We start from the raw sequence: 26,960 nt of genomic DNA on the forward strand, positions 1-26,960 counted from the left end.
TATTTCCGAAGTGGGTTTTAAAAGGTATCGTTAGTGCGGGAAGCGAGCGCTCACCTGTTTTAAAGTGAAGAGGTGGCAATGAGCTGGGATTAATTAAGCCGGAGAAGATTCATTTGGCGGTCGGCTCACATATGTGGGGTGCACTTAATCTTTGCCACAACCTCGGGCGCAGTTGTCGCTGCTCCAAACCCGATAAGGTGCCAAATGTGGTGGGGAACTATCCTAGCGGGCTTCGCCACAAAATGGGATTAAGAACGGCAACACGGAGCTGGAGGGCCTGGGAACTGGAAGTTCCGGAGGTTGGGTATCTGCCAGTGGCGAGTGCCCGGGGTACTAATTAAAATTCGGCATTAATCCAGATGATTCAGCTGTCAACGGCTGCTGCTCCGCGTGCTGTCTGTTGTTCCTGCCCACCTCCGAAATCCCGAAATGGATGCGGAAGCCATTCGCAGTCGCGTGTACGTGTGTAATTGACGTGCGGCCTGGCATATTAAAGGGAAAAGCATCCTAGAGCACCGTCTCCCCTCGCTTCGGATGGAAAAAAACAAAAAAAACATGAAAATGTTATATATACCCGGCCATCCTTCCTTTGGCCATGCTGTGTAATTATTAAAACCAACAAATAACGTTCGTGTGGTCGGTCGTAGGCGCACCCACAGTTGCTGGATGGGTGGTTTTTGGTCGGTGGTTGGGCATCGGTGGTTGCTGGTCCGTTGGCTAGTGGCTTAGCATAAAGCTGGAAAAATGACCAGCACCCTGGATGGACTGGCCGCCAAGGAATGGACCTGACTCAGCTGCAGCTGTTGGAAAAGCGGCGGAAAAATAGCTAAAAGTGTAAAGCAAAGCTTTAAGGATTTTAGTATATCACACCTTATTGAGAGAGATATTATGGGCTTTAGGTGTATCTTTAAATGGATGAAGACCCATTCAATTCCCACTGCCATAGCCAAACTGCAGACTGTACTATTCACTCCATACCTTTAGATGTCTATGGCAAAGTTTGTTTTGAACAGTCACTTGAACGTCTTGTTAATTTTCCTTTAAAATATTAAGTAGAACGAGATATGCCAGAAATAGAACACGTTCTTCTATAGGTTGTGCTTCATTATAAATCCAAAGTGACGTGAACTACAATTAGTTCGCTGGTGCTGCGAGTCAATTGCACTACTTCGTTTAAAATAGCTTCTGTATTTACAACTCGAACCTTTGAGTTTACTTATTCAGAGCTCAAGATTTCGTTTGGCAAAGTTAGTTTATGTCAAAGACTTGTGCAGAAATTTATGGACAACTTTGCAGTTTGAATTATTGAAAAGCCCGCACTCAGGTTCTCAGTCGAAAATAGTGCAAAGTGAGAGTGAAACATAGTTGTTTGCGACTAATAAAAGTTGTCGCTGCTCCTGGCTATTTGGCTATGGATGCGGATTTTTCTTTATCCCAGCTGCCGTCCAGTTTCCGGCGGAGTTCACCTCTGATGCCTCTGCTGCCTCAGCAGCAAACAAATAAAGCTATGGGCCTTTCCCCAGTGCGGGATGGGGTTATACTGATTGTTTAGGGCAGGACCTCAGCAAACAACAGGCATCTGCATACTTGTGATCGGGGAGGAGGAGCAGCGGGTGGGTAAGTGGGGAGGCTCGGGAGCTCGGCAAAACTTTAACAAGCACTTAAGTATTAATCATGGAAATCAGAGGCAGCTGTGGGCAGCTACCACTACCACTACCATTGCCAAGCCCAAGCCAAACCCACACCCACTTCTGGCGGGTGTGTGGTTAGTGTGTGTGGGCCAAAAGTTCGCCACGTTGGCTATCAATGTCACAGAAACGGAGCGCCTAATGAGGCATTAAACTTAACTGCTCAACTTTGCGCCTGTCAAGCGCTTATTAAATTTACCGTTTTATTGGTCCACCAACTTGGTGTTAAATATGGACCAGCAGCCCACCCAGCCCCCTTTTCAGTGGTCAGTGGGCGTGGCCAATGGGCGGAAGAGCGGGGTGGGGGCTATGCTGGGCCTTAAGTGAAATCAGATTACGTTGTTTATCGCTCAGCGCCGACTTGGTTTTTAGCTAACCAGGCGTGTGTCCTTCTCGGGATTTCCTCCATTTCCCGAGGAAACACGCCTCGTCCTTCTGCCCGCTGCCGCATTTAAATAGTTGCCAAGTTCAGCAAATTTTATTCGATGTAGTTAATTTTGCTGCTTGGCAAAAGGAAATTGTATTACCCATTCATTTAGTCAAATTCCGTTGCGGCTGCTGATGGTTTGGTGGGCGTGGCTGTCTTCCAGGGCGTTTCTAACTTCCATTAATGGGTAGTTGGAAGTTCTGGCGTAATTGGATTGCAAAGTTCTGCCAAAACGAGCAAATACAATAAATTGCAGACAGACAAGTACGGAATGAGATTTGATTCGGGTTGGAAAACCACTTCTATGCGAATCTTAAAGGGCTCGTGCCATCGAACAACAAGAATTTAATGGTATTTTGCTTGGAGCTTGGAGTTATTGTGTGCATTTTCAAACATTTTATCTGGTTGTGTGCTGTAAATCTATATTTAAAGGATTCTGAAAATGGATATTCCACTCTCATGCTCGTAATTTGTTTTGGCATTCGGTAAACATCTTTTAATTTTCCCATTCAAGGATTTGCACCATCCCGTACCTCAAAACACTTATGTATACCAACCCCATCGAGTAGGGTTACTTATCCCCATTCGAAACAGTTCGAAATTGAATGAAATCGGTTGGCATGTTTACGGCGGGATCAAAAGACCATCTGAAGGATGCTCGACGGAGTTATTTCCATTTCCCAATCGCAAATCAGGGCGCACCAAATTTGATATCCTACCCCCCTCGGAAAATGATTCGTTCGAATCCAACACGTCGAAATTATTGAATTGATGTTTCCCGATAAGCCCAAACTCGATTACCACCTGTCAATCCCCGAACCATCAGCCCCAACACTTACCCCAAAACCAAAACCCCCGTGCCATCCCCCAATCATTCTCGTATCCTTGCTAACTGAGTTTTTCGGGGATTCCCCTGCTGCACGGTGTGCTTCCAAGCTCCCAAGTATTATGAAATATTTATGCACACGCCATTGCGGATATTCACTCAAAACTGCTGAGTGCCAAGTCGTCCTCGGTGCAGACTCCTCCAGTAGTGCAGCACGCTGGAAAAGCGGAAAATCAAGCGAGCTGGAGAGAGCGCGAGCGAGAGAGGGGGACAGCTATAGCTATGTATGTGTGTGAGCGCGATATCCTGCGAAAGAGAGCAGCAGCTCAGTTAAGTTTTGCGGTCGAAGTCGGCAGCGATGTCTGTGGCGGAAATGAAACGTGCTTTCTGTCTAAGCATGTGTATTTGTGTGCGTCTGATGCGGCTTAGATGTGTGGGTGAGCTGGCGTAGCTGTGTGTGTGTGGGTGCGTGGGTCTGGTACGTGCCCGTGTTTGTGGCATTGAGTAATCATCAGCGTTGAAAATTGCGTTTTTTATGGGGCCAGTGCCAGTTCCAGTGGATTGGGGATGAATGGTTCTAGGGGATGAACCTGATGGGTAGCTGAGGGGGAGCGGTGTGGCAAGGTGCCGGGGCAGCGGAAAAGTGCTGGCGGTGCGTTAGATGTACTTAGCATGTATGTATGTATGTACATGTACACTCGCATAAAGATGGCAAACATTAGCTTTGGGTTTTCTCAAGCTTACTGCTCAGACATAAATATTCCTTAAACAACAAAAGTTAATCTCTTGAGGGATTTGTTTTAAATTGGACTAATCGTGCCGCGTACCTCGTACCTCGCACATGTCGTAAGTCTTTAATTAAATGCTCCCTTTTAAGCTACTTGGCTTTAGATCCAGCGTTGGCATTATTGATTAATACATCGTGTAACCATTTTGAGCGATATCAACTCATAAAGCAATAAGCCAATCTGAAATTGAGATCGGAAATCAAACTTTTACTGCGCACATGCTGCTCAAAATATTCCTTAAGCCGCTCGAGCACGTAATCTTAGTAGGCACTGTTTTGATCAGTGTAAATTTGTACATGGAGCACATCGTCCTTTTCGCTGTGCGTGCGTCCCCGCTGTGCGTCTGTGTGCGTATGTGTGCGTGTGAGTGGCACAAGTGTCACGGCATGGCATCGCAGTAAAATCCTTTTTTATGGCCTAGCCCAATGCCTCAGATTCTGATTCAGCTCAGCACCATCACCATCTCCCCCACCAGCTGGAGGTCCTGGCATGCTCCTTTTTCTGACATTCCTGCGCCAGGATGTGGCGCAGGATAAAGGGCAAGGGCAGGAAAAATTAATTTCGCAACATATTCAAAGCGTTATTAAACATAATTTATTAAAACCGAAATTGTATCAAGTCGACGCGACTACGACGGATGCGGCGGATGCGGCGTTGGAGTTGCCATAAATTGTTGAGATTTTTGTCGTTGCCCGGTTATCCCTGGTTATCCATGGGGTCACGGGGTCATGTGCGTGCCCTCGTTTGTGGCTGACGCCGCTTTTAACGGCTTTTCGGAAATGGCCGTTTCATCCTCTCGATGCCATGTGTTTTTTATCCAGCTCGTTTGTGTTGTGTTGTTCTCGGTGCTTTTTCGCCCCTCCCCCCCTCCGAAATTGTGTGGCTGAGCAACAAATGTCGCACAGTTAATGTTGTAAACAAGTTGTGCCCTGCGGTCGAGAGTCCCCCACTTTGGGCGTTATGATGTATGTGGCAGGCGTGGCAAATCGGAAATTTAATTTCCCAGCCAAACGAGCGCTTCCACAGGGCCAGAACGAAGCTCATAACGGCCAGCTTAATTGCCGGCCATAATTTAGGCTAACCCTAAACCGAAGCCTGCACCGCGAGGAGGGGGTTTTGAAGTGTCTAGCATGTGTTTAAATCAAAATTATTTCCCTTTCAACCCATTTACTCGTACTTCCGGGTACGAAAACGGACCAGGCATGCCATAATGCAATTTCCATGGAAAAATCGCCTTAAATTCCATGGCCCTTATAGTTTTATTGCCCAATAAATTATGGCAATCAGAAAAAGGTACTTTTCGTCACCATAATATGCATAATATGCAAAATTAAGTAGTCGCGTAGAGTTTAAGTGGAACAAAAAGTGTCCGCTTTAAGGCTCATTAAAAGGCATTTCAATGCCGGCTTCATAAAGTGGAAAAGAGAATAATTGTCCGACTAGTTGTGCAACTGCACTGCCGCAAACCATCAAGTGCGATATAACCTGGTTGCCTGTGTTTGCTCTTTGCAGGCTCTGCTCCATAGCCACGATGTGGTGGCCCGGGATGTCTACGGGGAGGAGGCGCTGCGCGTCACCCCGCCCCCGATGGTGCCCTACCTCAATGGCGACGAGCTGGACAACGTCGAGGGTGGCGAGCTGCAGCATGTGACCCGGGTGCGATTGGTGCAGTTCCAGAAGAACACGGACGAGCCCATGGTAAGCTGGATGGGCCTGCGGGCACAGATGCGTTGGCCAGATGGGCATGGCACTGACCGAATCTAATCCCTTTTGCAGGGCATCACGCTGAAGATGACCGAGGACGGGCGGTGCATTGTGGCCAGGATTATGCACGGCGGGATGATTCATCGCCAGGCCACGCTGCACGTGGGCGACGAGATACGGGAGATCAACGGCCAGCCGGTGCAGCACCAGTCGGTTGGCCAATTGCAACGAATGCTGGTGAGCCCGCCAATCAATCGGATGCGCCGCATCCACTTTCATTTGCCCTCCCACATCCCACACCCCACTTCCCCCTACCCCTTGCCGATTAGCCACCAAATCCTGGCCAGACTTTGACCACGCGCTAATTGAATGTGTCCCCTTTAATCCCTCTGTTGCAGCGCGAGGCACGCGGTTCTGTTACCTTCAAGATAGTTCCTTCGTACCGCAGCGCTCCGCCCCCCTGCGAGGTAAGTCGGTAAATGGAGTGGGATGCCGCCCACCCTTAGTGTATATCTGTCTATATCTAGTGTACTCCAAGGCTGACTAATCATCATACTAATCATACAAGAAACTATAAACCTTCTCATTGCGTTTGAGTTATGTGTTCCATTCGCCATTTGTACTTTGTTCCTGCTCCGACTACAGCAAATATCTTAAAATAATAACAAGATGTGATGAATTATGCAACCTCTAGGATTTAGCCATTTCAAATGACTCGCATTAAATGAAGAGCTATATGAAAACTATTTTCCCATTGAATAGGAAAGTACAATATATCTGATTGCTTATTAACATCGCATTATTAAATAAATATCCGTTTCGAGGAGCTGCTTCGGTTGGGGCATTAGGTTCTTAGATGCGATGAAGCGGAATGCACATATTGTTTGTCAATTTGCAGAAATCGAAATATCAAAAGGGATTAATTAGAGAATGGCAATGGGCGCCCTGCTCTCCACCAAACAAAGCAATGCGAGCCCGAAAACACAACCAAGTCAGTCGAGTGCATTATGCACATTATAATGTGTGGCGGTAGTAATGTAAAATGTACAATTGTATATACAATATAGTATGTATGAGGTATCCTGAGTAAGCGAGCCGCTCGCGGTGTGTTTGTAGTAGTTGTAGCTATAATCCATTATGCAATTATTTCGCAGTGCATTAACACAACTCCACACTTCTCTATCTCTCAATCTGCTCCCAACCTCCAACCTCCAACCTACCTCCACCCCTCTCTACCGCCCCTCATGCCACCACGCAGCTTTTCAGGATCAGACCCGCTCCGGTGCTTGTAAGTATCACGCTCCCCACAATAGACACGAAATCACGCACACACCACACACCCACCACCCACCACCCACAGAAGACAAAAGCGCCCACGCACAAGGCACCACCCACTCGGGATTACTTTTACTCGAAAACACCCACCCATTCACCCCCCCACAGAGGCATCAGCTTCCCGGTAGATGTGCATATTCATTAACCCACAGACAAGTCAAAAGGCACAACTCACACAAGAGCCGTAAATTTGTCTAATTTATGTTCATCACTTAGTCAACAACAACGATACGGCAGGCGGCTTTTTGATGCCCTGTTTGGGGATATGTGCTATGGCTATGAACCAAAGTTTTGTTCTAAACAGTTGCCACTTGACGGCACTTTAATTTGCAAAAAGTTACATGTTGGCATTTGATTTCAATTCGGATGTGTTCGCAGACAATTATTTTATAAACTGTTTTGTTCCGCATTTGTTGTGGCATCCATTTGGCTGAAATCTTCGTATCTAAACTAACGACCATTCGATTTGAAATAAACCTAGTCTATACAACCTTATAAAATAAAATAAACCTAGCCTATACAGCCAGTTTATGAGACTTGGATCTAATCTGCAGAGGCCGAGTTTCACTTACATAGTATTTGCATTATAATTTGCCATCCGTAAGGGCATCTGACATTGTGAGCCATCTGCTTGCCAGATTGTTGTTTGTGTCTTTGTTGCTACCGATTTTGTTGCTGTGGCTGCTGCTTTTGACATGCAAATGAGTTTTGCATGTAATTCGCAAACCGAAAGCCATTTCGCTGAGGCAGCCGCAACTCAGTTGCAGTTGCTGAGCAAAAGTAGCTGAAATGGCAGAAAACAGTGAGCAGAAATGGTAATGGAAAACCGAATCATCGACCTGCCAGCAACTATTTGCAATTTTGTACTCGCCTCGTGCTCATCTGGTGAATTTTCTATCTACTTTTGCATTCGCAGATATTCGTGCGCGCCCAATTCGATTATAATCCGCTGGATGACGAGCTTATACCCTGCGCCCAGGCGGGCATATCGTTCCAAGTGGGCGACATACTGCAGGTAGGCACTCTCTACTTTGAAGTGCCTCACGATAATAATCGCGTAAATGTTGGGATATCCTTGCAGATCATTAGCAAGGACGATCATCACTGGTGGCAGGCGCGACTGGACACGGTGGGCGGATCGGCCGGACTGATACCGTCGCCGGAGCTGCAGGAGTGGCGGATCGCCTGCCAGACGGTCGATAAGACCAAGCAGGAGCAGGGTGAGTGACCGCGAAGATCCTGGCCAGCGGCAGGCGTCTCGAAAAACCAAAACCAAACCAAAACTATCCGTGTTCTCTATGTGTAATTGGATGCTCGATATAATCAAACAATCGAATGCTATATGAATAATTGTACTTATATTGGAAGTGTATGACCGAACTCGTAGTTAAGCGAAAGGGAAAGCGCGCTCTCTCTCTCTCTCTCTCTCTCTCTCTCTCTCTCTTTATGTATCTCTCTATCACACACATGTACCCAGACACACACGCGCCACCCACAACCACATCTGTACACTAAACACTTGCAGAGAGTTGCATGCCCCAAAAAGTAGTCGAAGGAAACCTTTTCAAATTAAACCAGCCAAAGCTGCCAAATTCTAGCTGAAAACTCAGACCCAAAGACACCGACACATGCACACACCTGTACAAAACTCTAATACCTAGTTTGCTAACCATGAATCTCGCCTCTCGAACCAAACCAAGAATTTCTATAAACTATGTACTTGTATGTATGATAATATAATGCAGGAGAACCGGGTGCTGGATGTTCCGCTCACGCAGATGGGTGTGATGGATCAGCAGGTAGTTACCATATAACCAAAACCACCAACCACCACACCACACACCACACCACACCACAAATATCAAACGAATCTCCATACGGAGAGCTGCCAAGACTCGTTTTGTTATGCCACTAAAACCAGACAACACGAAAACCAACTACTACTCGTTCTATACAACAGAATTTCTATCGATAGCCATTTTGTATAAAGAATTAACCCACGCCCACAACCCAGTCACCCACCCAACCACTTAACCACCCAACCACCCGACTGCCCGAAAGTTGTAGCTTATGTAGACGGCACCACCGAACCACCCAGTTCCAGTTCCAGTTCCAAGGAATCGCGTAGAAGCGCCCCTCATGCTCACGCTCGCCATCCGAAACAGTAGATGCACCCCAGTCATCGTTGTTTGTGAACCCACAGTATTGAACACCCCGCTTACGATCCCCAAAAGTAGTGCCCCACCCAACTGTAATGATCCACAGAAGTACATCCACACAAGTCCACGACACTGCACGTTAGGCTGGCTGAAGAACACCGCATATCTAATTTGAAGAAGTTCTAGGTCAGGCGGGGTGAAAGTGCCCAGGGCACGAATTAATATAATCCATGTGGCATCCGAAGGGATATCATGATCTCATCTATCATAACTGAGCGAAATCGTGCTTGCTTCATGCTCGAACTTATCCAATGCCTTGTGTACAGCATGTTTTATGCCTGCTCTATAAGCATGCTGCTCTCGACTTACCCAGCTATATTGTGCACTAATGAAACAATTCAATAACATTTGATGCCACATTGTAACCAACAGTTAACTGCTCCATCTTCGGGCGCAAGAAGAAGCAATGCCGGGACAAGTATCTGGCCAAGCACAATGCCATCTTCGACACGCTCGATGTGGTCACGTACGAGGAGGTTGTCAAGGTGCCAGGTGGGTTTGATTGAGCCTCCTGCTCCTCATCCGGCCACAGGTGAACCGATGTTTATTCTCGCCCTTCCTCTGCTTCCAGTTGGCGACCCAAACTTTCAGCGCAAGACGTTGGTGCTCTTGGGTGCTCATGGGGTGGGCAGGCGGCACATCAAGAACACCTTGATATCGAAGTATCCCGACAAGTACGCCTATCCCATACCACGTAAGTTTCTATATCATTTATATTCTACATGGAAATATATTCACGTTCAACAGGCTTTCTTAAATACAGATTTGGTTCATGCATTTAGTAATATTACTATGATTTATCAGCCCATTTTCCGCGTAAAAAAGATACGGCTCAATTGGTCGACTTAATGGAGCAGAAATCGATGTATTCGTCTCCATTCTATGCCATAAAGTGGAATCATCATAAATATTTAGCTTGTTTCAGCTAAATATATTTGAATTTAGCGCAGTGGGTGGTGCTTCCTGCTCGTTTCCGATTTTAAAGCATTTTAAAGATTTAAAAACGTAATTGTAACACAGTTAATGGGTTGATAATAATACAAATTTATTGCCACTTCATTAGCAATAATGTGTAGTTAATGCCGAACGAGCTTATAAAGTACTAAATATTTTGTTTGCCTAATGCAATTGTTAATGCTTTTGGCGGTAACAAATTGGCAGATGAGTTCGTTCCAAGTATTATAACTATATTTTGATTTATTTCAGATACAACGAGACCTGCCAAACCCGAGGAGGAGAACGGACGCAGCTATTACTTTGTCTCGCACGATGAAATGATGGCGGACATCGGTGCGAATGAGTACTTGGAATACGGTAAGGCACTCAGTCAACCCCATGAAAATTTGATAAACATCCGCTTGACTCCATGCAGGCACCCATGAGGACGCCATGTACGGCACCAAGTTGGACACCATCCGGCGGATTCACACCGAGGGCAAGATGGCCATATTGGATGTGGAGCCGCAGGCACTGAAGATACTCCGCACCGCCGAGTTCACGCCCTACGTCGTGTTCATAGCGGCTCCCTCACTGCAGAACATAGCAGATGTGAGTAGGAAACCATAGATAGACCAAAGCCGAAGCCATCTAATTGCTTTCCTTTGTACCCGTGGCAGTACGACGGCAGCCTGGAGCGACTGGCCAAGGAGTCGGAGATGCTGCGCCAGCTATACGGTCACTTCTTCGATCTGACGATTGTGAACAACGACATTAGCGAGACGATTGCCACGCTGGAGACGGCCATCGACCGGGTGCACACCACCCCGCAGTGGGTGCCCGTGTCCTGGCTGTACTGACAAGACAGCGAACTGGAATGCCCCGACTGCCTCGAGGGCTGTGACTGCGAGTGGGACGCCTACACGCAGGCCTCCAACGTAGCCCTGTACTGAGGCACAGATGCAGATACACGCCACATCACCACACAACCACACCATTAAAGTATTACCAAGGCACAAGCAACAGCAACAGCAACAGCAACTGAAGAAGCAACACAGCAACCACTACGAGAGATGACAGTCAGGACTGGAGGATAGAAGGCGCCTGGCGCCGAGCTATATAATTTAAGAATAAATGGGTATTATGGGAACTGGAACTGGAACTGGAACTGCGGTCGCAACGCAAGGACAAAAGTGTGTGTTAAACGACAGACAACCATTTGTATTTGCCTCTTTTTTGTTTTCTGTTACAACAGTATGTTTATTTTGTATTAATTTTAACCAATTGTATTTGCCATTCCATGCTCAATGTGTTATATTTTATGATTATGATTATTGTTTTGTTGTATTTGTTTTATTCTGCATTTAGTCAAAACAGCATTAAACGCTTATGTAAATCTTGCACTTGTTAGTGTCTAAGTTAACTGGAGTTAGTCAAATCGAAGCCGAAGAACTCCAAATTGTTTTTACCTAATGATTATTTCCGGTAAGAGTCTTGTGTGCAGGTAGGGCGTTGAGCGAGTTAGTAAATTATAGAAAAACTACGTAATTAAATATAATTAAACATAGACACAAGGAGACACAACTCAGCAGGAAGAACACGAAGAACAGAAAAAAATAAACAAATTACGATGTGAGCAATTTCAAGTGTTTCAAGCCAAGTAAGAACTAATTAATAACATATGGAAGATCAAGTGAAGACAGTGGTGAAGCAAAGTGCACGTTTTAAATGCAATAAAAAGAAAGGTAACAGAAAAACAAAAGATATAATTAATTCAGATCACAACACTTACACACGAAGGAAAAAGAAAAAAAACCTATAAAAACCAAAATACCAAATTGTTGACGTTTAATTGAATTCCATGAGAAATGAGTAAACCACAAAAAAAAATGCAATCAAACATAATAAAACAAAAAATACATAATAATAATTGCAGCCGCGTTTAATTCAAGCAAAAGCAAAGTAAACAAATGGAAAAAACATAGAGTGAGCACAAAACACACATACTAACTGCAATTACGAATTAAAATAATTAGCGAAAGGATGAGGAGATTGCAGGTCAACGCAAAACAGGCAGATAAACGTATAAATATATATGAAAAAATAAAAAAACAAGATGAAAGTAGGAAATTCAGAAAATATGTATACACAACACATATATATATTTTTCGAACAACTCAAACTCAGGTTGGATACATTGAAAATCAGTCAAGTTCAATAAGAATAATATAGCGGAGCGCTTCCTTTTAACCCACAGCCAAAAAACGAGAACTCAACAAGGAGACCCAAAAACCGAATCGAATCGAACCGAACCGAATCGAATAAGATCCTAAGTCGCTTTGCATTGAATTGAATTGAATTGAATTAATCGTACACCCACTGGCCCAGTAACCACCCAAGCAAGCAGCAGCTTCAAATTTTCGAGATACTTTACAAATGACACCGACAAACTGTCTTAGCAATGAAGAAACCTGGCATTTTTTTTAGTGCAGCTTCATGATCAGCAACCAGCGCTCAGCATTACCGTATTACCGCTTTTTCGCTCACTGTAGCCCTCGCATGGGAGAAATTTTGAGATTTTTTAATTAGCTTCCCTCACATAGAGCTTCTGAGATGGACGAAACCGAAACAGAAACTGAAACAGAATTTAGACTACGACTACGGAGTGCACAAACAATCACATACTATATGTAGTTGATGTGCCCCAAAACACGTACGTAGTTACTTTGGGTTAGGACCGCATCGAAGATACATCACAGACACTTGAGATCGAACTTAGTAGTAAAGCAAACCCATTTGTACACACGTGCCACGCAATTCTCTAGCTGTCCCTCAAAAACAATTTAAGCCTGAGCTTATATTCGAGCCCAACCACACGACCCACTTGAATTTCCCAACCGCACACCACACAAGATGATGAACATACTTATATCCAGAACAATTCTATGGTTTCAAAATGGTTGAACAATTTTGCATAGAGTATTATCGTTAGACGCTGGGCTATAACTTTTCGGTTCTGAGCGTGGATGAAGATGCAGCTGAAGATAGCAGCAATGAAGACGGAGAGAGAGGCAATGCAAATCATAGAAGTATCCCAAAAAAGCAGAACAACCGAACCTACCCGAAAAACTGAAGAACTAACTACCTACCCACAACCACAAATGCAGCCAAGTGGCCAAATTAACTAAGTATTATACCTTAAAGCGATCGAACGGGACGAGACGAGATGAAATGAGATGAGATGAGATGAGATGGGATGAGATGAGATAGGAGGAGGAACCTTATAGAGACACGGCTTGAGATGGATGTATGTACATTTTTTGAAGCTCCCCCAACCAGGCTAAGTGTGCCAGAAAACACCAAAAATCGATGAAATGATTAGGAAAAGAATGCTCAAATCAAAATCTTATATTTTACGGTATTACAATGATTAGGAACGATGGAAAAGAATTGCAAATTGGGGGGAAACGATACCGATAGAGAGTATCCCGAGATTGAGCTAGGATTTCGAAGGATTCGTTTCGTACTTTTACTTGATCCTTTTTTCTTAGCCGATGCGAGCAGATTGTAGCTGTACTCTAAGAATAATTTCACACTAAGATTAAGTAAAAATTTATTGTTGATATTACATAAAAAAGAAGAAGAGGAAGAAGCAGAAGTGAGATGAACACGGTCACGTAAACCAAATGAATTAGAATTTTTCTCTAATTTCATAAGTCAATGATGATGATGATGATATGATACCGAGGGTAAAGATGATGAAGCTGAGTTGAAAATGCTTATGATCTCCAATGTCAATATGTGTAGATTGACGCGATTTGAGCTAATTGAGTGAATTGTTATTATAATAATAAATGAAATGAAGTGAAATGAATGGATCGGCAGATCGATCGATCGTTTGGGGCGCAAATGGCCGCGGTGTTAGTAAATATCATTTAAAATAAATGATAAAAATGTCATTATATATACATAGTTTAAACATGGGATTAATAATAATAAATTAAAATGAGAAAGAACCGACGAAACTGGAATGAGAATTAAATAAAAACGAGTAAACACTGAAATACCGAATTTTAAATACATAAGTTTTGAATCATGCATGCTGCAAAGACAAAGCAAAACCCACACAGAAACCGAAACAAAAGTAATAAAACGAACTTCTATATAGAAAAGAGAAAAATATACGAGAGATACAATTTCAACCATCTTTTGCAATACTTTTCGAAAGCCCTTCCCCCCATCCCCTGCCAAAAAGAAAGAAAAAACCCCCATATCCGCAGCAAAAAAAGACTCCAAATCAGAACCTTTTCATTTCTTAGAAGCCAGCAGCGAATTTTGCAGAATTACCCAATGGCCAGTGGAAGTCAAGGCAAATGCGACAAAGCGGATGCCCTGCAGCCATGGCTCTTTGAGCTGCAGATACAGATACATTTGTATCTTGTGCTTCTAATTGAAACATTACACTCGAACTTCAAACGCTGTCGCCCAACACTCAACGTTTGACCCAAATTTGTTAGCATGTTTTCAAGGTAATGCGAATTTGATACTTTCGTTTTCGTTTTTATTTTTCGGCTTACTTTTGCTCTCATTAGTTTTTTCTTCGCACAAGCGCTACCAAAAGTTTTCGATTACTGGCCCCACAGTTCTATGCCAATCTTGGCAAGTCTGAGCCTAAAGTCTGAGGGCTAAGCTGCAATCATTTCAATCTGCCTCCCCCTTGAAGAAAACTGGCAGTTGAACGACGTGCTTGGAAATATTAATAAGCGGAAAAGCTGTCCCCCCAAAAACGCAGATGTCACCAATAGACATTTGTGCCAGGCCATTAGCATTAGCCATAGCCCACCATAGCACCACCACCGCTGGAGGAGCAGAACTTCTGCTGGCCGCCAGTCATTGAACTGCAGCTGCTGGCAGTGCCCAGTTGCTCGGTTGGATCGGACGACTCGACGCACAGCAGCAACATGTTGGAACGGATACGTATCGGCTGGTTCTCTGCGGCGATCGAGTTTTGGTAGCCAGTTTCAGTTTGGTTTTGAGTCTTCGCGCTGGAAGTTGTGCTGCTCGCGTTTGGAGTGTAAGTGCAGCCTCAGAAATTCCGGCCTGTGATTGCAATTGAAGGCACGTCGTCGTGTGTTTCGCTGTGTTTTAAGTCTGTTTTAGTGTTTGCTGTTCAGGGTACTTGACTGCCACTGTCTGCTGGTGTGTGTGTTGTTGGTTGTTGAAATCCGCGCGAACGTACATACACATGTATGTGTATGTAATCCGAACCACAGCGATCTATTCATAGGTCCGCCTTATAACTTGAGGGCGCCAACCAAGCCGCCGACCTCTGACCCACAAAGCGTAAGACACCGCAGACTTAACGATGCTAATGCCAGCCAGCCAGCCAGCCAGCCTTGTGCAATGGCCCCCGGTATCAGAGCGATAAGGCTAACCAGTGGCTAACCAGTGGCGGGCCAGAGCTCTAGAGCTGTGAATTAGTGGCGACTGGCACATAGAATTGGTCGGAGCTTCGAGCTTCTGTCCAAAATATAAGCCCGCTTCTGGTCGATGGTTACGTCAATTTCCATTCGCGTTCGAGTTCGAGTTCTCGTGTGCAGGTAAACAATACTACGCTACGCAACGCAAGACAACAAAAGTGGCAGCAGCAGCAGCAGCACCTCGCAGCCAAGACAACTTTTGTTTAGCACCGCTCAAGGAAACAACGCACACGGACCAAGCATAAAATTAAGCGCGACTTAAGCTGCAGACCTTATGCCCCACGTCCGTGCCCTTCGTGCGGCGTTTGCTCCAGGCCAGTGCCACAAAGAGCTCGTGAAATGCGCATAAAGAATCTCCAATTGACTGGACTACCGCAGTGCGGTGCACTGGCAGAAATGGGTTGAAAATCTAATAAGAAATTTAGTTTCAATTTGGTTTCAATCTGATAAAGGCCAAACAGCTTCTTCACTTTGAATGCTCTAAAATGAGTTCCTGGACTCGAAAACCACAGGTTTTTCGCCCAGTGCACAGGGAGTCACAGTTGAACGAGTTGATTTTCAGCTGCCTTTGCTTTGGAGTCCGAGTGCGCGCATTGAATTTTTGATTTAATTCGTCTTCTTCATCGCGAACTCCGGTTCGCGGCTTCTTTCTTTTTGGGTCTTTTGCACAAGGTTATGCGTCCGCTATTGTAAATACCCCACCGCCAAAACTAACTATCATTAAGTCACATAACACCTGCCTTTCGAGCGGTACGCGTACTTTGAACCTGGCCAGTTTGGCAATTGTGCGACAGTTTTTTGGAGAACTAAGCTCATTAGGGCATTAGATGCTAGCCAGAAGTGGGAAGCCTTCGAAAGCGGATTCTACAGCGAGTCGGAATTCCCGAAGCCGTATTTCAATCAGCGATTGCAATCTGTGAGGTTCATCTGTGAGGTCAAGACGGCTGATTGCAGCATGTAGCAAATATGTGCAAACAAATATTTCCTGGAAGTAAGCCATGTATGTACTGTAGGCAAATGAGAAGCTGAACCTTCTTCTTTGTTCCATTCAGTTCCATTACGGCCAATTTTCATTCAGTCACTCTTCCTGCAGTTTTGGTTTGTTTTTGCTGCTGCACAAGTTTAGCGACGCCTACATTTTATGGTTCACGTAAATAGTTAACAATTTGAGTCTCATCATGGCGGCTTTTGTGTTTTTTGTGTTTTTTGTTCTTTCTGTTTTGTCTGGCGCTGCGCTTCAGTGCGTCGGGTCGACAGGTGTGACTCACGAACGTGGCTAACACCCGGCTAACCTTTGTGTTTTTGGCCCACCAAACACGTCGCTCGTACTCTGATAACGGCTCGAATTAAAAGCTGCCCCGCCAAGCTGTTAGAATGTGTGTGTGTGAAGTTGTTTGGCTTCCTCGCCGGCCATACTGCTTGGCCAGAAGAAGAAGAAGGCAAACCGGTCCGCTGAGGTGTAGTGGGCCAACTATAGGAAAACGGTTACGAGGCATGCAAAATGTTTTTAGGAAATAATTTGCAAGCCAAAGCGACAGCCGAACCAATTTTGATGGCTATACTTTGTAGCTGCTTTTACGGCCGCAGAGCCAGCAGCGGCTAACTGCATCCACTTAAGCTGATCGGATGCTCCTGCTCATCATCACCAGCTGGTGGCCTCTACGCAACTCGCCGCAACTCAACTTGGCCGGTTCAAGTTCAGCGCCACTGAAGGTTCATGGCCAATTAGAGCGCGCTTATTCATTATCGCCAGTTTATAGAGTGGAAAACAAACACGGCGGCCCTGCAATTATTGCTGTTTAGTTAACCCCTTGTATCGCAACTGCTGCACTGGCTATAAAATATAAACAAACCATTGGAGTTGCGCGGTCGAAAACTTTCCGGTTTAAGTCTAAGTGACTTATGAGTTCGGATAGCTGGTCATCAATATGCACATGGCAATCAATAGTTACTTAGTCACCCGAATAAATTATTGTGGAATAGATCTGCCCCATTACCACGATGCATATATGGTATGCCATTTATTGTTATATGGCGAATTTTAGAAGAGATCCGAATAGGTTGTTTGCTTCAATTAAATGGCACTTATAGCAAGTTATACATTTATAGCAAGTGGTACATGCCATGGTAATGGCATGGAAAGGTTTCGCCTAATTAAAATGTAATCTTAGGCTTGCAAAATCCATAACTTCCCATTTATTACACCCTGTAGCTCTAACCTTGAATGCTGAGCGATGAGGTCGTGGCCTGGCCTTTTCTGGCTGCTGACCCTGGCGCTCCTGGCAGATGGAGGTCGTCGCGAGTCCCAGCTCCGGATCGGCAAGGCCATCAATATATTCCTGCGCTACGGCTACCTGGGCATCTCCATGCGGGTGATACCGCTCAATGACAACTCGGAGCCGGATCGCTGGGTGTTCAAGGAGCCCACCAAAAACATCTACAGGGTAAGGGAGCTAAAACCTGCATAAAACCTACATTTAATTAGTTAAAGGGGGTTGACGAACTCTGAGTTGTTGGTATCAACCTTTAACCATAATCATTTTGAGTATAATCTAAATTTTAAAGTAGAGTTCAAAGTTGTTATCACCTAAAACTATTTTTAGTTGTAACCTTTTTTGTTTACTTCCGCCACGTTTGTCGTTTTGAATGCACGCTCATTACATTTGTTTGACCAGTTTTTGGGAAAACGATCATTACAAACGATAATAGTTGCAAAACTTGACAATTTGGCTGAACAGATAACCAGATAGTTTCTGTGTTTTTCTTGTAGAACCTAAGTGGCCTGGCGGAGAGCCACGAAGACACCACACCCGGGATCTTCCACGGAGACTTTCACATGGAGTTCTGCGAGAACCGGAGGCAGCTGTTCCAGGCCTACTTCCGTGACTTTTCCATCGAGCAGATGGACAAGCCGTGGGAGGCATTTACGGCGGGATGGTTTCCGGACAATGCGGCCAAGAAGCTGGGCATCAATACGTCGTTTATCCAAGGCGATTACTCGTACGTTTTGGTGAGGGTGGTGCGCTTCAGGGAGACGGGTCGTCTGAACGCCGAGATTCCGGTGCACCAGCCATTGGAGCCGGATGTGCGATCGAGAATGGCTCAGCTGCAGATCGGAAACATAACCTCCGCAATCCGATTCATGGAGGACGTGGGCACCCACTACGTCAACTCGTACACCACCGGCAATTCGCTGTACCAGGTGTTTGTGTACAGCAGAAAGAACTACAGCATGATCAAGGAGCGCATCAAGAGTAAGGGTCTGAACGGGCTGTCCAAGCTGGATCTGTACAACTACTTTGCGCCCTGGTTCGCCACCCATCTCGGCCAGATTCGATCGGCTAGTGCCAATGCCACAGTGGAGAGATGGGCGAGAAGGAAGCTGCAGTACGAGTACTATGTGGTCAAGTATGTGACCCTGCTGAAGCTGCACGGTAATAGTACTCTCCTGCGATCCCTGGACTCGCTGCTGGGCAACGATGCCATCCTGCAGCTGGACCTCAAGTCGCTGAAGCCCATCTTCCGGGAGGAGCCGGAGAAGGAGAGCTGGTACCACGAGGTTCTCGACAACAATGTGAAGCTCTGGGAGCTCAACATGCCGCAGAATCCACCCAGCCGATAGCTGCATTTTGAATATATGTTTCGTGTGCGATATGTGGCAGCCAAGGATCAATAGTTCCTAGATGCTTAGTTGTAGTTAGGAGCCTCTAGTGCGTAGTTAATGTTCTGCCTGTGATAGTTTTAGGTAGTTTAATTGAACCAGAGTACACATCTGACTTGCATTTCAGCTGACTAGCCCGTAAGATCGCCTTTGTACTAGTTGTTTAAACTTTAATACAAATCGATGATAGAAGTAAAAATCTTACCTTTTTGAATACTTAATGCTGGCTATTAATATCGCGTTGTAATTCAAATTCGAATTTGATTTAGAAGCGGTGTGCGAAACGGGTAAACGGCTCCACCGTTTCATCAAAGTTTTCAACCAGCCCTATCCTAGTTCTCCACCTTTCTTAGTTTGTTTTGGTATATTTTTAGAACTGTGGGGCATATTTGAAACGGTTCACTTACGTTCATACTGAAATCCAAAATAGCACGTGCGGCGCATTTTGTATTTTGATTTTGACTTTGGTTTTGCCTAAAATAAATCTGCCGGCATGGATATGTTTTCCAATTGCCCGGGCTTTTGTCCCTCCTGCGGCTCCATTCTGCCCGAACTGCAAGTCAAGGGCAACGTGATTTGCTGCAACTGCCGGCAGGAGTTTCAGCCAGACGGTAAAAACAGAATTTACGCCTTAAATTTTATTTGTTTAACTTTTGCAAACAGTTTACAGCGGCGAGAAGTCCGAGTTCACCATACACTTCAACACCTACGATCCCAGCAAGGTGTTCAGCAGGACGAAGAGGGAGTCGGAGGCGGACGCGGATGGGCCCGTCGTGGAGAGGAAGTGTCCCAAGTGCAACCACGACAAGATGTCCTATGCCACGCTGCAACTTCGATCGGCGGACGAGGGCCAAACGGTGTTCTTCACCTGCCTCAAGTGCAAGTAGGTGTCCTGATAATCACAGTGCTGCACTTCGTCAGTTAATCACACACATTCTATCTTGCAGATTCAAAGAATCGGAAAACTCTTAGTTGCTAGCAGTGTCCGTGTAAATAGTCTTACAATTAGTGAAAGTAGTCATGCTCGACGGCCTGGGAAATACAGAATTTACCAATTACACTACCTCACCGGTCTTAGTCTTGGAGCAGTACCCACCTCGCTGGCCTTCAGTCGGTTTTTGGGATTGTAGACCACTAGATTCGAGACCAGATTGATTTCCACCGCATGTGTGCAGCTGGGAAACAAGTTGTCCCAGTGAATGCCCACTGAGTTGGGAAACCTAAGTCAAGAAATTGAATGGTTATATACAGCAATCGTGGAGGGAAGGAACACCTACCGTATCTTGCTGTAATCCGGCAGGGAAGTCAGCTCCGGCCACTGATTCAGACGTGGACTGCCCAGAGTGCGAATGATGATGGCCAATTGCTCGATGTCGGTGGTGCCCGCAAACAGAGGCACTCCGCGTAGCATCTCCGCTACTACGCAGCCTGAATAGCGATAATATTTGGCTACAAATCTACACGTCAACTCAACAACATGTAAAGACTCACCTGCCGCCCACATATCCACTCCGGTTCCGTACTTCTGGCTGCCGAAGAGAATCTCTGGAGCCCGATACCAGCGGGTTGAGACCTGAGGCGAATAGAGGCGCGCCTCCTCTTCAGGGAAGTACAGACGTGCCAGTCCGAAGTCGGCTATCTTCAGCATGTCGGTATCGCTGATCAGCAGGTTGGCTGGCTTGATGTCCCGGTGCATCAGACCTGCTTCATGCAGGTACGCAATCCCCTTGAACATTTGGTGCGCAAACTTGCGCACCTGCTGGCGGCTCAGGGGATTCACCTCGCTCTTGAGCCGATTGTACAGGGTGTCCGGCTGGTACTCCAGCACCAAGGAGAGACCCGTAAGGTCAGGATATATGTCGATGATGTCCAGAATCTGCAATGAGTTACATAATTGAAAGCATGCCGAATGGTGCATGGCTAACTCACATATTCAGACTTGCAGAGCTGCAGGGTCTTGATTTCCCTCAATGTGTTTAGGGCTATGTTCCCGAACTTGTTCTTGAGGGCCACCTTTTTGATGGCCACCTCCTTGTTGCGCTGCAGATCGATGGCCTTAAACACGCACCCATGGACGCCCTCGCCGATTTTCTCGAGCATTTTATAGCGGCTTGGCGCATAGTCCTCCATTATGACTACTCACAATTTTCACTTTGGTAATTTTCCGAGCGTTTTCTACATCGTTATTCGTCACCAGTAGTCCATGGCAACACGGGCACAACAAATGCGATGGAACCAGGAACCAGCTGACGGGACCACCTGTTGCAGGATGTTTACAAACGCCGTGGGTTCGCGGTAATTATGGGGGTTGGAAAGCCTAGGCCAAGGCGGAGCAGTGACAGCTTTCGGTTTAAGGACATGCGCACTTCCTGCCTCGAATTCCTCCTGTCAGCCAAGTGTCAAGTCAGGGGGATACATAATTTTTCGGACCCTCGCACTGCAGAAGTTCTTCGTTGGCAGAGATTTGATGTGAAATAAGTGCTTCAAATGGCAGCGGCAGTGAAATAAGAGCCAGTTCTGGATTAAGCAAGCTGGTAGGTTAATTAAAACACATAAATCTAAGATTAAACAGGCTGCAAATCATGGTGAACAACCCATGCGGAGTCGCTCCTTCGCATTAACGAGGATACTAAATAATGCACGACTCCTTTTGATCATCAAATTGCCTTATAATTACAAAACGTGCCAGCATTGCTGCAGCAATTTGAAGCAATTTTGCTGGCCTGGCCTTAGCCTTGCCCCACCTGTCCTGTAAAATTGCATGCGAGTACCAAGAAACACGGCTAGAGCGTAGAAAATACACACCCACTGGGCGCAGCCTTGCCTCGACAGCCTTGGCTCACCCGAAACCACCCACTACCATTCACCACCCACCACCCACAACTTGGCTCCAAGTTCACGTCCTCGATATGCGCCATTCACATTTAGAATTGCTTTGCAGCCCACGCGGTCAACATGTTCCGGCCAAGTTGCTTTCCATTCGCCAGCCTGCTGTTCCTGCTCCTGGGGAGCACCGCCTGGGGCAGGACCGCCAAGAGATCGGACGTCTACATAGCGGGATTCTTCCCCTACGGGGATGGCGTGGAGAACTCCTACACCGGACGGGGCGTTATGCCCAGCGTAAAGCTCGCCTTGGGCCACGTTAATGAGCATGGCAAGATACTGACCAACTACAGGCTGCACATGTGGTGGAACGACACTCAGGTGAGTTAGGGCTAGGCATGTAATACAAGAAACTTGAGTGAAAGTCAATACAATCTCTGAAGTGCTTGTGGATTTTAGAGTTAAGTGATGTAAATGTAATTGAATGTAATTTGTTTCCAGTGCAATGCTGCTGTGGGCGTAAAGTCCTTCTTCGATATGATGCACTCGGGCCCCAATAAAGTAATGCTCTTCGGCGCCGCGTGCACCCATGTGACCGATCCCATAGCCAAGGCCAGCAAGCACTGGCACCTCACCCAGCTGAGCTACGCGGACACCCATCCCATGTTCACCAAGGATGCGTTTCCCAATTTCTTCCGGGTGGTACCATCGGAAAACGCCTTCAATGCGCCGCGCCTGGCGCTGCTCAAGGAGTTCAATTGGACCAGAGTGGGCACTGTTTACCAGAATGAGCCGCGCTATTCGCTGCCCCACAATCACATGGTGGCCGATCTGGATGCCATGGAGGTCGAGGTGGTGGAGACGCAGAGCTTCGTCAACGATGTGGCCGAGTCCTTGAAGAAACTGCGCGAGAAGGACGTGCGGATCATCCTGGGCAACTTCAACGAGCACTTTGCACGCAAGGCCTTCTGTGAGGCTTATAAGTAAGTGTGATGTACCAACTTATGAGTAACCTCACTTATTTTAACCTATTAAAAAAAACTCACCTTCAGATTGGACATGTATGGCAGGGCCTATCAATGGCTGATCATGGCCACCTACTCCGCAGATTGGTGGAATGTCACGCAGGACAGCGAATGCAGTGTGGAGGATATCGCCACAGCCTTGGAAGGCGCCATTCTAGTGGATCTTCTGCCCTTGTCCACCAGTGGCGACATCACAGTGGCTGGAATTGTAAGATTTCGACTATTTATTACATTTCCCCTAATGAATTTCATAACTTGCTAGACTGCCGATGAGTATCTGGTGGAGTATGACAGACTGCGAGGCACTGAATACTCCCGCTTTCATGGTTACACCTACGATGGCATCTGGGCAGCCGCCTTGGCCATTCAGTATGTGGCCGAAAAGCGAGAGGATCTGCTAACACATTTTGATTATCGCGTGAAGGACTGGGAGAGTGTCTTCCTTGAGGCTTTGCGAAATACATCCTTTGAGGGTGTGACGGTAAATAGACAAACAAATGTGTTTTACTAAATTTAAAACCTATTTCACATATCCTAAGGGACCCGTACGCTTCTACAACAACGAACGCAAGGCCAACATCCTGATCAACCAGTTTCAGTTGGGGCAAATGGAAAAGATCGGGGAATACCACTCACAGAAGTCGCACCTGGACTTGAGCTTGGGAAAACCAGTCAGATGGGTGGGCAAAACTCCTCCCAAGGATCGCACTTTGATCTACATCGAGCACAGTCAGGTCAACCCAACCATATACATCGTATCAGCTAGTGCTTCGGTCATCGGGGTGATTATTGCCACGGTTTTTCTGGCCTTTAACATCAAGTATCGCAACCAAAGGTGAGAATATGATGGTATTTTCAACTAATTCTCTTAATTAAACCTTATGTTTTACAGATACATCAAGATGTCCAGTCCGCATCTGAACAACCTGATCATTGTGGGCTGTATGATGACCTATCTGAGCATCATTTTCCTGGGACTGGACACCACTTTAAGTAGTGTGGCGGCCTTTCCCTATATCTGCACAGCTCGAGCCTGGATCTTGATGGCTGGATTCAGTCTCAGTTTCGGAGCCATGTTCTCGAAGACGTGGCGTGTGCATTCCATATTCACCGATCTGAAGCTCAACAAGAAGGTGATCAAGGACTATCAGTTGTTTATGGTCGTGGGCGTGCTTTTGGCCATTGATATAGCCATCATAACCACCTGGCAGATTGCTGATCCCTTTTACCGCGAGACCAAACAGTTGGAGCCCTTGGTGAGTGGATTTATATTACATATTTGAAGTGGCAAATCGAACATGATTATTTTCCACAGCATCACGAGAATATTGATGATGTTTTGGTGATCCCCGAGAACGAGTACTGCCAGTCCGAGCACATGACCATATTCGTTAGCATTATTTATGCCTACAAGGGACTGTTGTTGGTAAGCTAGAGGTTATAAGCTTGTTATAAATCATTATGAAATAATTCTTTTTTTTCCCATAGGTCTTCGGCGCCTTTTTGGCCTGGGAGACTCGACATGTTTCCATACCGGCTCTAAACGATTCCAAGCATATTGGTTTCTCGGTTTATAATGTGTTCATCACTTGTCTGGCCGGCGCGGCTATATCCCTGGTGCTATCGGACCGAAAGGATTTAGTTTTTGTCTTACTCTCGTTTTTTATCATTTTTTGTACGACAGCCACTTTGTGTTTGGTGTTCGTACCGAAAGTAAGACTGGTAGTAAGGAAGTTTTGTAGTTTTTGTAGCTGTTATATGTTACATATGATAATCGTGTAATATGAATGTTGTTTGTCGGCGGTAATAGACCGATCAGTTTCTGGCTAGATCTTTCAAACTGATCGGACACTACCGCCAGCTGAGCTGATCTTTCGTCTAGCGTTTATACACTTTGAAACAGAAACAACATGTACTCGAAAACAGATCCTAAAATGCTATATAACACTACAGACTAACTATAAACTTGACTATATAGAACCCACTAAGAGCAGCAGCAAGGTTGTGGTCAAATCCCACTTCCTTGCTGTTGCCATATCTTTAACTGTCCTATTTCGCTGTCCGTAGATTTGGTCCTTCCTGAATGTTGACCATGTAGTATAATCTTTGGTTAATATTCATGCGAATCGTTTTGCAGTTGGTGGAGCTGAAGCGAAATCCCCAGGGCGTGGTGGACAAGCGCGTCAGGGCCACGCTGAGACCCATGTCCAAGAACGGACGACGGGACTCCTCGGTCTGCGAACTGGAGCAACGATTGCGGGATGTGAAGAACACAAACTGCCGATTCCGAAAGGCACTGATGGAGAAGGAGAACGAGCTGCAGGCCCTCATCCGCAAGCTGGGACCCGAGGCACGCAAATGGATCGATGGGGTGAGCTGCACGGGTGGCTCCAATGTCGGTAGCGAACTGGAGCCCATCCTGAGCGATGACATCGTTAGGCTCTCGGCTCCACCGGTGCGTCGAGAGATGCCCAGCACCACAGGTGAGTGGTTGAGGCGGGGCAGTTCGTAGATATGTTCATGCATTGCAACCCGTTTGTCATAGAAGTTACCGAAATGACGTCTGTGGATAGCGTGACCTCGACCCATGTGGAGATGGACAACTCCTTTGTATCGGTGCAGTCCACTGTGATGGCGCCATCGCTTCCTCCGTAAGTTTCCTAATTTTACCTTTAAATACACACTAATCTCTGCAGTTTCTGCAACAGCAAAAAGAAAAAGCAGTCCATTGTGGAGCACCACTCGCATGCCCCAGCTCCAACCATGATGCAGCCCATCCAGCAGCAGCTGCAGCAGCACTTGCAGCAACACCAGCAGATGCAGCAGCAGCACCTGCAGCAGCAGCAGCACCAGCAGATGCAACAGCAACAGCATCATCACCGCCATCTGGAGAAGAGGAACTCAGTGTCCGCACAGACCGATGAGAATATCGGGAGCATTACCAGTACGGCGGGCAAGCGCAGCGGAGGAGACTGCTCCAGCATGCGGGAGCGGCGTCAGTCGACCGCCTCCAGGCACTACGACAGCGGCAGCCAAACGCCCACCGCCCGGCCGAAGTACAGCAGCTCACACCGGAACTCCTCCACCAACATCTCCACATCGCAATCGGAGCTGAGCAACATGTGTCCACACTCGAAGCCCAGCACTCCGGCTGTGATTAAGAGTAAGTTGTCTTCTACTCCCCCACACGAAAACGTTAGTTATTTAATCGATTTTCGAAATGAAAATAGCTCCCACTGCCTCCGACCATCGCCGCACCAGCATGGGCGCGGCCCTGAAGTCCAACTTCGTGGTGTCGCAGAGTGACCTCTGGGACACGCACACGCTGTCGCACGCCAAGCAGCGCCAGTCGCCGCGCAACTACGCCAGTCCGCAGCGCTGTGCGGAGCATCATGGCGGTCACGGGATGACCTATGACCCGAACACCACCTCGCCCATCCAGCGGTCCGTCTCCGAGAAGAACCGCAACAAGCACCGGCCCAAACCGCAGAAGGGCACCGTTTGCCAGAGCGAGACGGACAGCGAACGGGAGCGGGATCCGCCGCCAAGCAGTCAGCCATGCGCTCAGCCGCGCAAGGTCAGCCGCAGCTCCAACATCCAGCACGCCGCCCACCACCACAGTTCGCCCAATGTGGCGCCCGACAAGCAGCGGAGCAGGCAGCGCGGCAAGCAGGAGAGCAGCATCTACGGCGCCAGCAGCGAGACGGAGCTTCTCGAGGGCGAGACGGCCATTCTGCCCATCTTCCGGAAACTCCTCACCGAGAAGAGTCCCAACTATCGGGGCCGCAGTGCCGTCGGCCAGAGCTGTCCGAATATATCCATCAAATGCGATATCGTTGAGTACTTGTAGGCGGTTCGAGGGATATGCATTATGCCGTAGTCAAACTCTTATTGTTAGATCCAGTTGCAGTGTAAAGATTACCCTTTGTTTTCTTCGGAGTTGCGCATCTAAGTGCCCTGTGAGGCAGGACACACACCATTTAGCGAACTAGTAGCAATACCATGAGATAGTTGGGAAATAAATTACAATTTAAAGTAATCATATAGC

The 26,960-nt window shown here is 46.6% G+C and overlaps 5 protein-coding genes across 13 annotated transcripts in view; 4 read left to right on the plus strand and 1 right to left on the minus strand.

Moving 5' to 3' along the window:
• LOC6552960 (peripheral plasma membrane protein CASK) overlaps nucleotides 1–13,984 on the plus strand; it is a 39,481-nt gene extending 25,497 nt beyond the window's left edge. For 4 of the 6 annotated variants that reach the window (XM_026976337.1, XM_026976336.1, XM_026976340.1 and 1 more), the window contains 11 exons: nucleotides 5,242–5,427; nucleotides 5,506–5,670; nucleotides 5,832–5,900; nucleotides 6,692–6,721; nucleotides 7,685–7,783; nucleotides 7,850–7,988; nucleotides 9,360–9,479; nucleotides 9,559–9,681; nucleotides 10,194–10,301; nucleotides 10,360–10,535; nucleotides 10,604–13,984. In XM_026976337.1, coding sequence (XP_026832138.1) covers nucleotides 5,242–5,427; nucleotides 5,506–5,670; nucleotides 5,832–5,900; nucleotides 6,692–6,721; nucleotides 7,685–7,783; nucleotides 7,850–7,988; nucleotides 9,360–9,479; nucleotides 9,559–9,681; nucleotides 10,194–10,301; nucleotides 10,360–10,535; nucleotides 10,604–10,783 — 1,395 coding nt within the window. In that variant the 3' untranslated portion in view covers nucleotides 10,784–13,984. Of the gene's footprint in view, nucleotides 1–5,241; nucleotides 5,428–5,505; nucleotides 5,671–5,831; nucleotides 5,901–6,691; nucleotides 6,722–7,684; nucleotides 7,784–7,849; nucleotides 7,989–8,513; nucleotides 8,568–9,359; nucleotides 9,480–9,558; nucleotides 9,682–10,193; nucleotides 10,302–10,359; nucleotides 10,536–10,603 lie in introns of all 6 variants that reach the window. The other 2 variants (XM_026976342.1, XM_026976338.1) reach the window with 2 other exon arrangements.
• A 937-nt stretch (nucleotides 13,985–14,921) lies between these two features.
• On the plus strand, nucleotides 14,922–19,280 carry LOC6552959 (torso-like protein). Of its 2 annotated transcripts, none has more exons than XM_015154764.2 (3): nucleotides 14,922–14,997; nucleotides 17,616–17,847; nucleotides 18,174–19,280. In XM_015154764.2, exons 2-3 carry the CDS (start codon nucleotides 17,638–17,640, stop codon nucleotides 19,023–19,025), a joined length of 1,062 nt encoding a protein of 353 aa, XP_015010250.1. In that variant the 5' UTR covers nucleotides 14,922–14,997; nucleotides 17,616–17,637; the 3' UTR covers nucleotides 19,026–19,280. The 2 variants fall into 2 exon arrangements, with proteins under 2 accessions (XP_015010250.1, XP_001981027.1); XM_001980991.3 differs by having other exon boundaries at nucleotides 14,950–15,523.
• Nucleotides 19,281–19,442: 162 nt separating this feature from the next.
• LOC6552958 (DNA-directed RNA polymerase I subunit RPA12) lies at nucleotides 19,443–20,127 on the plus strand. Its single transcript, XM_001980990.3, has 3 exons — nucleotides 19,443–19,675; nucleotides 19,728–19,947; nucleotides 20,012–20,127. Exons 1-3 carry the CDS (start codon nucleotides 19,558–19,560, stop codon nucleotides 20,034–20,036), a joined length of 363 nt encoding a protein of 120 aa, XP_001981026.1. The 5' UTR covers nucleotides 19,443–19,557; the 3' UTR covers nucleotides 20,037–20,127.
• Nucleotides 20,119–21,280, minus strand: LOC6552957 (cyclin-dependent kinase 20). Of its 2 annotated transcripts, XM_001980989.3 has the most exons (4): nucleotides 20,994–21,277; nucleotides 20,556–20,940; nucleotides 20,342–20,492; nucleotides 20,119–20,284 (listed from the first exon to the last, which is right to left on the minus strand). In XM_001980989.3, the coding sequence occupies exons 1-4, from the start codon at nucleotides 21,192–21,194 to the stop codon at nucleotides 20,125–20,127; spliced, it is 897 nt and encodes a 298-aa protein (XP_001981025.2). In that variant the 5' UTR covers nucleotides 21,195–21,277; the 3' UTR covers nucleotides 20,119–20,124. The 2 variants fall into 2 exon arrangements, with proteins under 2 accessions (XP_001981025.2, XP_026832129.1); XM_026976328.1 differs by having other exon boundaries at nucleotides 20,342–20,940; nucleotides 20,994–21,280.
• Nucleotides 21,281–21,499: 219 nt separating this feature from the next.
• LOC6556111 (gamma-aminobutyric acid type B receptor subunit 2) lies at nucleotides 21,500–26,951 on the plus strand. 2 transcript variants are annotated; one of them, XM_026976326.1, is made up of 13 exons: nucleotides 21,500–21,598; nucleotides 22,006–22,268; nucleotides 22,389–22,870; nucleotides 22,940–23,120; nucleotides 23,175–23,393; nucleotides 23,452–23,747; nucleotides 23,805–24,168; nucleotides 24,228–24,338; nucleotides 24,401–24,625; nucleotides 25,050–25,395; nucleotides 25,458–25,563; nucleotides 25,621–26,075; nucleotides 26,143–26,951. In XM_026976326.1, the coding sequence occupies exons 2-13, from the start codon at nucleotides 22,020–22,022 to the stop codon at nucleotides 26,760–26,762; spliced, it is 3,654 nt and encodes a 1,217-aa protein (XP_026832127.1). In that variant the 5' UTR covers nucleotides 21,500–21,598; nucleotides 22,006–22,019; the 3' UTR covers nucleotides 26,763–26,951. The 2 variants fall into 2 exon arrangements, with proteins under 2 accessions (XP_026832127.1, XP_026832128.1); XM_026976327.1 differs by having other exon boundaries at nucleotides 25,461–25,563.
• Nucleotides 26,952–26,960: the final 9 nt, after the last annotated feature.

The sequence above is a fragment of the Drosophila erecta genome, unplaced genomic scaffold, assembly GCF_003286155.1.
Source record: "Drosophila erecta strain 14021-0224.00,06,07 unplaced genomic scaffold, DereRS2 tig00000000-arrow-pilon, whole genome shotgun sequence".
Lineage (NCBI taxonomy): Eukaryota > Metazoa > Arthropoda > Insecta > Diptera > Drosophilidae > Drosophila > Drosophila erecta.